Genomic DNA, 11,737 nt, shown 5'->3' on the forward strand with positions numbered 1-11,737 from the left:
TCATCTTTTCATACTATTCTCCCTTTTCCAAAAAGAATTCGTCAAGGACTAACCGCCTGAATTCTTTTAGTGTCTCTCTTCTCCCTTTGCCAAAAAGAATTCGCCAAGGACTAACCGCCTGAATTCTTTTTGTGTCTCTCTTCTCCCTTTTCCAAAAGAACAAAGGACTAACCACCTGAATTCTTTAGTGTCTCCCTTCTCCCTTGTCAAAGAATTCAAAATGACACAGTCTGAGAATTTTTTTTGATTCTTCCCTTTCCCTTATACAAAAGTGTTCAAAGGACTAACCGCTTGAGAATTCTTTTATATCCCCATTCACAAAGTATCAAAGGTTTAACAGCCTGAGATCTTTGTCTTAACACATTGGAGGGTACATCCTTTGTGGTACAAGTAGAGGGTACATCTACTTGGGTTTGACTGAGAACAAGAGAGGGTACATCTCTTGTGAATCAGTTCTAGTGGAGGGTACATCCACTAGGGTTTCAAAGAGAACAAGGGAGGGTACATCCCTTGTGTATCTTTGCTTGTAAAAGGATGTTTACAAGGTTGAAAGAAATCTCAAGGACTGCAGGTCGCTTGGGGACTGGATGTAGGCACGGGTTGTTGCCGAACCAGTATAAAAACTCTTGAGTGTTTGTTTCCTTCTTCCCTACTCTTTTACTTTCCGCTGTGCATTTAATTTCCGCTTTTACTTTCTGTTAAGTTTCTCTTCTACTCCTCATTCTCTTAACAATTTAGTAAAAGCCTTAAAAGAGTAATTTTTAATTAGTAAAGGTTTAGGAATAATTAATTCAACCCCCCCTTCTTAATTATTCTGAGGTCACTCGATCCAACACTTTCAGGTACCGACATCAGAGGAGACCATGATAATCTCATGTCTGTGGAGATAGATGAGTACAAATAGTTTTTGTGGAAGTTAGAACCTTCATCTAAGTAGGATGAGGATGATTATTCCAAGGATCCATCTCTCAGATATAGTTTGGTACCTTGGGTCGAGTAGATGTTTGCTCTAAGACCTAGGTTTTCTTTTGGATGTATCCATTTTTGAGTTGGGTGTACCTAGGTTCAGAGAGTAATTTTTTATTACACTTACTTTTAGACATTTATGAGTTGTAATTAAATTTTATTTTCCTGTGACACGGTACTATGGTACTTTTTATTATTATGTATGAAGACTATGTTATTTCACCCTTGTATTTAATTATTCTCTTGCAAGGTTCATATCTTTTCGAAGGTCGTGATTATTGTAAATGTGTTACAAATTCTTTGTTATTTGTACTGAATTTCAAGAAATGATGTTAATGTGTTGTTATATGTTTTAATGGAATTTTTTGACATGTATTTCAAGAATAAAAAGAATTTACAAGGGCTTTCCAAGCAATGTTTTGAACTAGAATCTGTGGTGTTACACACACTCCTTCATTTTGAAATCTTTTATAGAATTCAAAAAAGACATTAAAAGACTCATCATTGTGAGTTAGGAACATAATCCATGTCCTCCTAGAGTAGTCGTCCACTATGACTAACCCATACCTTTTGCCACTAATAGACGAAGTCCTAGTTGGTCCAAACATATCAAGATGTAGTAATTCTAATGGCCTTGAGGTGGAAACAATGTTTTTGCTAGAAAAAGATGTTTTGATTTGTTTCCTCTTTTGACATGATTTGCAGAGAAGATCATCCTTATATGATATACTTGGTAGACCTCTTACAAAGTTATGTTTTTGCAATTTTGAGATTAACCTCAGACTTGCATGACCAAGTTTCTTATATCATACCCGATGATTTTTCTTTAATAGTCAACATGCAAGATACATTTTGATTTGTAACCTCACCAATCTTTATCCTATACAAATTTCTTTTTCTTTTAGCAGAAAAGAGCATGGATTCATCCTTTTTTTTTACGATGCACTCATCTTTGTTGAAGGAAACATCATATCCGTTGTTACATAATTGACTTATGCTCAGTAAATTTCCTTTAAGGCCTTCAACAAACAAAATATTATCAATAGACAGGTGAGCATACATACCTATCATGCCTATTCCTGTGATTAGACATTTTTTATCACCTCCAAAAGTTATGGCTCCACCATGATAGGGAGTCAAGCGTTGGAACATATACTTTTCTCATGTCATGTGTCGTGAGAAGCCATTATCTAGGTACCATGATGGGCGTGTTCTTCCTGTTGTCAAAGATATCTGCAACAAGAATAATTCATCTTTAGGCACCCAAATATTTTTGGGTCCTTTCTTGTTAGTTCTAAATGCATTGGATTTTCCCTTCTTGGGAACATCCCAACATTTTGAGATCATGTGACCCACCTTGCCACAAAAGTAACAAACTATTGTTTCCTTATCATGATTGTACACATCTCCTTCATACCCATTTCTAGATTTGTCTATTGGCTCTCTACAAATCATTACTATCTGATCAAGAACATCTATTGATTTGGAAAATTTGGTTATTGCAGTCTTTAGAGAGTCAATTTCCTCATGAAGTTTTATAACATCCTGAGGTTGACTTTCTAAAGCTTCATTTTTCAAAAGCTTTTCATTCTAAAACTTTATTATTTTCTTGTGATTCTCACATTCCACTCAAAAATTATGTTTACTTATTTCTAAGTCCTCATAATCTTCGTGTACTTGTGGACACTCTCTCCATAACTCATACCTTTCATCTTTTTGATGACTATGAAGCTCATTAAGCTCTTTTTGCAAGACTTTTAGCTTATTTTCCAATTCCTGAAAGTCTTCCAAAAGAGTAGTCTTTTCCTTGGATATAGTCTCATTTTCTAGACTAAGCTTGGTCTCTTTTATCCTGAGAGTTTTACAAGCATCACAGTCTTTAGTAGACTCATCCATAGAAACCACTACTTTGCCATGAAGAGCTTTTTCAAGTTCTTTATGATCTTTGCAGATTTTTTCGAAGTCCTTTCGTAAATATTTTTAAGCTTTTGAAAGAATGGATAAAATTGAGAGAAGCTCATGATAGGCTTTTTTAAAGACCCAAGGTCATTGAGATCTACCTCATCATCTTGGTCTGATTTAGATTCTTCTGAGGTTGTCTCTACCATTATACATATGTTGGCTTCTTCTTCTCCTTCCTCATCAGAGGAGGTATCGTTCAGGTCATCCCAAGTGTTCATGAGTCCTTTCTTATCCTTGGACTTGAAGTATTTCTTCTTGTCCTTGGATGTTTCCAAATCTGGACATTTAGATTTGAAGTGTCCAGGCTTTTTACACTCATAGCAAATGATGGAGCTCTTTCCTTACCCTTTTTTCTCTTTGAATGTCTTTTTGGAGGAGTTCTCCCACCTTGATATGCTTTTGTTTCTCCACATCTTTCATATTTTCTTCGAGATGAAGGCTAGTTCGTCCTCATCTTCAAACACATTCTCAGAATCATCATTAGAGGAGTCTTCCAGACATAAAGCTCAAGATTTCCTTTTGGATGTAGGCTTGGAGGATAATTCTTTGGACGATGAAACCTTTTTGTCCTTCTAAACGTTGAGTGTGAGGGATTTTCCCTTCTTGATGTCTTCATCCCGTTTGAAGCTTTTGTTCAAGGACCTTGAGAGTTCCAACGAGCTCTTCAAGAGAGATGGTATCAAGGTTCTTCAAGGCTATTAGAACTGTTATCCGTGGTCTCCATTTTCTAGATGGACTTCCCAAGATTTTGTCAATATGATCATAATAATCATAAGTTCTACCTAAGGATCTAAGTTCATTTAGTATAGTTTGAAAGTGGCTAAACATACATTATATATCTTCTCCTTCTTTCATTGTAAATAGTTCATACTTACGCGTGAGGAGACTTAGCTTGTTCTTTTTTACTTGTGATGACCCTTCATATGTTATGGCAAAGGTGTCCCACATTTGTTTTGCGCTTCTAAAGCTATGGACTTTGGTGTATTCTTATTCTACTAGTGCACATAGAAGATCATTTTGTGCTTTTGAGTTAAGTAGAATCTTTGTTTCTGTTCATCCGCCCACCGGTTTCTAGAAAACTCATTTAACTCTTCAACAAGGGGAATGTGATCTCTATTTTCTACAACATCCCACATGTCGATGTGCATGGATTCAAAATGTGCAATAATCCTTTCCTGCCAGTAATCATATTTGATTCCTTTGAACAAAGGATGTTTGTTGGTGGGGTAACCTTCTTCCATTGCTTGCTTTGATAGGATCTTTTCCTCTGTAACAGTTAGATACTCAACCCAAGAGGTCGAGCTCTAATACCAATTGAAATAGAATAAATCACACTAGAAAAAAGGAGAGTTGAATAGTGTGTAATTTTCTCATAAGATATAAGGTTTTTGAAAAAGTCATCTACTTGTCAAAGACACGTTTAAGTCAGACAAATGGACAATCGCCCATTACTTAATAAGAATAGGTTTTATAAAAGATCAAAGACAGATTTTGACTCATGTGAATGAATAAAACGTTTAAGAATTGATTTAGAGTCCTTGTCATTCTCTTAACAAGAGTTACTCAACATAACACAAACACTTACAAGTAGAGGACACTTAATAACGCCAGTTTACACATAGTCGTCCATTGAGTGTTGACGCTTCCTCATAATAGCTTTCTAGAATACGTGTCAAACTTAAAAGCTCATTATGTAGTATGTCATGCTTTTTCTAACACATGATAACACAAATAATCAATACTTTATATTTTTGTTAAACATCAAATAACTATGCATACCACCATGTCAAAATGGGACAACACCTCTTAATAAGTTTGCAGAAGACACAAAAATAATGATGATGACTTGTACAAGACAAGCATGCAAAGATTACAAACCATTCCTAAGTAAAAATCTCAAGTTCAAATGTCCCCATGGTACAAAATTTCCACATACCAAACAGCAAACAAGGGAGGTCAGCATACTTTAGGTCAACCTCGAGCACTTTTTTTTGGGTTCCCTATTTTACGTTTCATAATCCCCCTTTTGCTTCCTCCAAGTCTTCTTTTTATAAGCTTCAACACATTTGATAACCCAAAAGCATCCAAAATATAATTTTTTTTATCGACACATGTTAATTGTTAGTATTATTTTTTTTTTGTTAGTAGAAGAGATTGAACCAATAACATTTCCGTATTTCCCTTCTTCCTTAACCATTCAACCCACTTTAAATCTCGCACCAAAAATATAGTTATTTTTTTGTACTTTAAATTTACGTGCATTCATGTTTTTCGGACATTTATGGATTTATGCAAATTGATACTTTTTTTCATGATCTATCAATGTTAATTCAATTTTAGCTTCTTCTTTTAACATTTATTTATAGGAATTTTTACAATAATTTAGTAGTGGATCTCCAAGTGGAACGAGCAATTTTGTTACATCTTTGACATCTAAATATATATATGAAAAAGTTGAGTGATACTTTCTTTGGACTAACATTACTATGTTGTCTATAAGAAAAAGGGAATAAATGTGTTGCAAGATAAGTGGAACTTGACACTAAAATAATGGTATGTTATGTATGAAAATGCAATTCCCAAACTTCAAATAATTGTATTGAACCTCCTTTTAGTGTCATGTTATTCCTCTTGTAGTGATAGGAATTGAAGCTATTTATTCATTCCTTGAAAAAGAAATAGACTCAATTTTGAGAAAATTAAAGATTTATTTATGGTTCATACAAATCTTTAGCTCTCATGGACCATTAAGAATTATAATGAGAGTAACACAAAAATGTGAGAACAACATGGTAGGGATGAATAAGATCAAAGCAGTACATGCCTAGAATATGGCAGTGAGTTATGTTCCACGTACAAAATTAGCCAGACAAATGGGAAAACAAAAGTATGCTTTGCTCTTGGTCTCCGGAAGTGCTAGTTTCTTGATAAATCAAATTTAAGGTGGCTTTTTTTTTTTTTTTTTTTTTTTTTACCAATGATGGACAAAAAAGAGTGATGAGTTTATGTCGGATACGGATGAGGTACTCATAACCGTTCAATGTAGGTAAACACTACAATGAATTGAATGATATAAGAAGAAGAAAAAAAATGATAGAAACAAGAAGAGTTTATGATAATATTGATAATGATATAAATAAGTTCATTATCATGTAAAAGCTTCCACTACAATAGCAGTAATTAGTGTGCGAAAGCTACATTCATCTCATGATTCATTCCATTTTTGCATCATTATACTACCTAGAGCATAATAAAACTCTTAGCATAGATATACTTTTCACCTATTAGTTTAACAAACTAATAACAACACTATAAAAACAACTAACAATACTATAATTTTGAAGTCTCAGATAAATATGTTAAAAGTCCCTTGAAAAATGACTGAATTTTATTATAAGTCCCAAATAAATTTTTCTTTATTTTAAATTCTCGATATATTAAAATCTTTGTTTTAAATCTCTATCATCAGTTAAGTGATGACATATTACCTTACAAACTAATTTTCTAAATATCATCAATGATTATAATAGTGTCACGTCATCACATAACTAACAAGAAAGACTCAAAACAAAAGTTTTAATAAATTAAGAATTCAACACAACCAAAAAATTTATTAAGAATCCAAAATAAAATTCGATCATTTATGAGGACTTTAAACATATTAAATCTTACATCATTATACTACCTACACGGTGCAAGAGCATAATAAAACTCTAGCAACAAATATACTTTTCACCTATTAGTTTTTCAAACAAAACCACTAACAATGCTCTAATTTCTCCAAGTGTTTATAGTATCTATCTGTTGTTTACTAAAAACTAATCTACAAAGTAGGTAAGTCCCTATAATCAAATTACTCTTCTTCCTTGCCTGCAGAAGCTTCAAGATTTGGCCCCGGAGCAGGACCATAAGCCCAACAAACAGCAAGAAAGTAGAGGTAGTTAATTATACTTAAGAAACTGAGCAGTGCATAATAGTAATTCAGATGTCCACTATTAATGTTAGTTGATAGCCAGCTCTTGTTCCCTCCTACACTAGTGACCTTGTCCACAATGCTCACCAACACACTTGCCACTGTATTAGCAGCAGCTAGTTCAAGAGTGAAAATAGCCATTGCAAAACTAGACATGGATTTGGGAATATAACTGTAGAAAAACTCAAGCTGCCCAACTGAGCTGAAAGCCTCAGCTATTCCAAGGAAAAAAAACTCAGGAACAAGCCATAAAACTGACATTTGAATTACAGCATTAGGTTGGTCTTCAAAGCCTTCTTTAATGGCCGCATTTCGTCTCATAGTTTCAACTATAGCTGATGTTGCCTTAGTTACACATACAAACAAAAATCCTACCCCAATTCTAGTTTTGCAACTGAATCCTCTAGGCAAGCCTGTGTATTTTGCTAGTAGAGGTACCATTACGCGCTCATATGTGGGAATGATTATTGTTAGGGTGATTACACTGATAAGACTAAAGGATCCTGCAGGCATCTCGAAATTGCCAAATAACCTTCGGTCCATTGTATTAGCTTGGATGATAGAGAATGAGGTTTGGGAGGCAGTAATCATAAAGATGCCAGTGGACCACATAGGAAGGATTCTGAGCATAGATTTCAGTGACTCAACCTGTTCCACTGTGCATTGGCTCCATGGATCTGAAACTGATCCATCAGGGTTTGAGATTGTCTCAGGATTTCTTATTATGCAAGCTTTGTTCAAACACCTATAAAAGAAGATAAATTGAGTTCACTCAAAGTATTCAGTATTATAGGATGATACGACCAGAACATGAGTTTGTGATAGAATGACCCTACAGTCCTTGTGAAAATTTTTGTTCTGGGTTAAATATGTTTAAGGTATAAATAGTTGAATTTTTTTCTGGGTTTTTAATAAATTTTTGTTGTTTTGAGTCTCTGTTATATTGAATTGTGTTTTGAGTCCCACCATCAATTAAGTGATAATATGTCACCTTATAAATTGTTCTTGCTAACACTATCAACAGTTGTTATTGTATTACATCATCACTTAATTGACAATAGAAACTCAAAACAAATATTTTAATATATTAGGGACCCACAACAACCAAAAAATTTATTAGACACCCAAAATAAAATTTGATCATTTACCAGGGACCTTAAACATATTTAATCCAAAACTAATTACCTTAAACAAAGTTAATAAATGAGTGTTATTATCCAAATATAATGAAAATTTTCTCTCATGAAATATATAGGGGCAAAAGAGTATTTGAGAAGTGAAATTGAGAGGAAACTAGATCATGAGGGCATGCACAAGTACCTAAGGCTATCCGTAGGGACCATCAGCTCCGAATCACGGTCATGATAATACTGATCAAAGTTGCAATCAGGAAGAGTAAGTTTTCTGTTCTTTACAGCCACCACAACTACTTGTGCAAAACTAGTGAGTAAGCTGTGACTTGGCTTCACTTTGGCATAGAACGGTGAACCAAGAATGAAACTGATAGCCGATACCAACATTAGCACAGCAGGTATTCCAAACCCAATTTTCCATCCAAGATTTTCTTGAATGTACACAATTACACTCATGGAAAACACAGTTGATACTCCAACTGAGGTATAATACCAATTAAAGTAGCTATCCAAGAGCCTCTCATCATTGGACCTTACTTTGATTGTCAATTGATCTGCTCCAAATGCAATGGAACAAGGTCTAACACAACCAGCTCCAATGGAAATTAATCCCAGGGAAAGGAACAACACAGCTAGTTGGGCAGCTGAAGCAGAGTTGCAACCTAGCATGAGTGATTGACAGGAAGGTCTTAGCTCTGGGATCATTGCAGTTAACCACAAAGTGGTTAAACCCTGTGAGAGACATGAAATATTATAGCAGCATTAGGAAAGTAAGCATCAAAAGAAACTTTTATCTCAAGTATCATGAAAAACATTTCCTATATTTCCTTGGGAAATCAAAGCAGTTGAGCATTATTAAACACCCTATGCAAGAGTACACATAAGCAAGCCATGAATGATGACTCTAGCCTACACCAACAAAAGTAATTACAAACTTGAGATATGAATAAATTTCGGCAAGAAGTTCAATGGCTCTCATTTAAATATAACATCAAGCTACTATGTCAGTGTTTAGGATCTTGGATTAGGTAGTGCGCCTGAAGCAATTTTCTGAACAAAGTTTTACAGAATTCCTTGAATCATGACACGACAGGCAAATAAAGAAGCTTTTGAACAATGTTTTTGCTTAATCGCACTTGTATTACAACACTTCCCCCACCCTTTTTTTTTATGAATTCAATCCCATAATTTTAATAATGCCATTTTATTTCATCCATTAACTTGACATTCAATATTTAAAAGAGATGTTGAGATACCAATACAGTGCTTGCTGGCATAGATGTACAATAAAATATCACATGAATCTTCTATTAAATATTAAATGACAAGTTAATAGATACATCAAAAATTCAAAATTGTATTAATGTGAGGAAGAACCTTGCCGCCCATAGTTATCCAATAGGATTTGAATAAAATTACTTCCAATGAAAAATAATGTAGTTTAACGGTTTTTTTTTCAGTGAATACACCCTCTCTCCTATTTTTTCTCAATTTACATCACATTATAATTTAATTCACAATCTACACTACTTTAGACTTTCGTGTTTTGATTCACACCATTTTGCAAATGAACATGGTCAAAGAGGCACCGCTGCAAACTCAAATGAATATGAATACACTTTCTCTCACCTTTTTGTTTTTTTTTAATTTAAAATATTATAAAATATAAATATTATATTATATAATTTTTTAATTGGTTTTAAAATTATTTAAAAATTTTGCATAATAAAATTTTTGGTTACTTTTAACAAACCAGTAATCGAAATACAAGAAGACACGTATCCTACACAACATATTTTAGATCATCATTAGTTTTTTCATTTTTGCATTGTAATTGTATTTTTAATATGTTTCATTATTTTCAACTATCATCATAGTTACTACACTTTGAAATTTTATGTCTATTGTATAAGATAGATGTATCAATTATTTTTTCATTGTGTTTTTTAATTTGTTTTAATACTACTAACTAATTTTCTTATTTTTTAATTAACGAACATAACAAAAAAAATTATCAAATTTAACTATAAAATTACATACAATATAACTAAAAAATTGTACTCTAATTTTATCCAATTTATTTTCTTTTTCTTTATCTGTATATTTTTCTTTTAAAAAATAACAAAAAAATTATAAAATTTAATTTAATAAATAAGTAATTTTAAAACCAATTTTAAAAATTATATAATATACTATTTATATTTTAAATTAAAATAAAAACAAAAAAGGTGAGATAGAGTGTATTCACGTTCATTTGAGTTTGCAGCTGTGAGATCTTTTTGTCCAAGTTCATTTACAAAATGGTGTGAATCAAAACAAAAAGTCCAAAGTAATGTAGATTAGAAATTAAATTACAAAATGGTATAGATTAGGAAAAAATAGGAGAGAGAGTATGTATTCAAAAAAAAAAAAAAACTGTAGTTTAACCTACTAGGGTTGGCCTAGTGATGGATCTTGGTATAAAATGTATGAAGTCAAACCTAGTGCAACCATTGTATATGAAAAAATTGTAGGTTAAATTAGTTTTTTAGTCCTTTAATTTATTTTTTAGATTCAATTTGGTCCTTTAGTTTTTCTTGGATTCAATTTAATCTACTAATTTTTTAAATTGATTAAATTTAAACCTAAATAATAAATTAGAGGACAAAATTTAATTTAATTTCAAAATTGTATATAAAAAAAATAATGCTGTGGTTTATACAAAGAAAACATTGCAAAAAGGATGATGAAATTTAAGCGTTCTTTGGACACTAACTAGACAATTTCCTTATCCAATCAATTAGCAAATACACATACATCACTGGACACGTGTTTTTTAGCATGACTTACAAGAAGGCTGGAGAAGGAACCGATGCAAATGACGATGAATCTACCAAAGTAAGAGTCTGAGAGAAAGGCCCCGAATAAGGATAAAACGCTGCACATGGCAGACCAAGTGTTAATTACTTTTGTGCCCTCCACAATAGCCATGCCGTAATCGTTGCTCAGATACAGTATCATGTTAGGCATGATCCCGTAGCTCGCCACCTTCTCCAGACACTCGTTCACTGATTCATAATTTTTTCCACAACAAAACATAGTCAAAACAACATCGTTTATTAAAGAGTGAGTGATTGAGTAACCCTTTATAACTATGCGGAATTTAAAAAAAAAAAAACATTATTATTCGTAAGGTTCGCATGCTTAACTGAACATTCTGTGGATCTGAGTTCGTATATTCACCCCTACGAGAAGTGAATGAAATGTTTATTATTGAAGTTAAAGTGAGTGAGCGAGTAGTACCTATGATGAAGGGCATGGTTCTTAAACCACCCTTTCCCTTTGTGGGTTTATCAGAAGAAGTGCCATTTTCTAAGAGCTTCTCATTCGCTGCACCGGAAGACTCCATCGCTTTTCTTTTCTATGAAGTGTGGCGTTGAATTGAATGAAAGAGTATGGTGCAAAGAAATTAAAAGGCGTAAAACATCGGAGTTTATATGTGGATGAAAAAGAAAGTAGCATTTTTCAATTAGATAACAAATACTGATTTTAACTTATTCAACTTCGTCCTATACTCAATTTGCCGAATTATTTCTTCAAAAAGAAAAATTTTGCCGAATATTTTGAAGGACAAATGTCAAGTTCTTGAGGATCCAGCTTCTTTCAAAAAACACATGTCACTGTGTGAGTAATTTTTTATATATGAACTAATTAGTGACCTGTG

At 33.0% G+C, this 11,737-nt stretch overlaps 1 protein-coding gene across 1 annotated transcript; it reads right to left on the reverse strand.

Moving 5' to 3' along the window:
* Positions 1–6,037: 6,037 nt before the first annotated feature.
* Positions 6,038–11,536, reverse strand: LOC100783985 (protein NRT1/ PTR FAMILY 1.2). Its single transcript, XM_006600977.4, has 4 exons — positions 11,317–11,536; positions 10,864–11,081; positions 8,222–8,766; positions 6,038–7,646 (listed from the first exon to the last, which is right to left on the reverse strand). Exons 1-4 carry the CDS (start codon positions 11,420–11,422, stop codon positions 6,782–6,784), a joined length of 1,734 nt encoding a protein of 577 aa, XP_006601040.1. The 5' UTR covers positions 11,423–11,536; the 3' UTR covers positions 6,038–6,781.
* Positions 11,537–11,737: the final 201 nt, after the last annotated feature.

Source organism: Glycine max, chromosome 17 (assembly GCF_000004515.6).
Source record: "Glycine max cultivar Williams 82 chromosome 17, Glycine_max_v4.0, whole genome shotgun sequence".
In the NCBI taxonomy this organism is placed as follows: domain Eukaryota; kingdom Viridiplantae; phylum Streptophyta; class Magnoliopsida; order Fabales; family Fabaceae; genus Glycine; species Glycine max.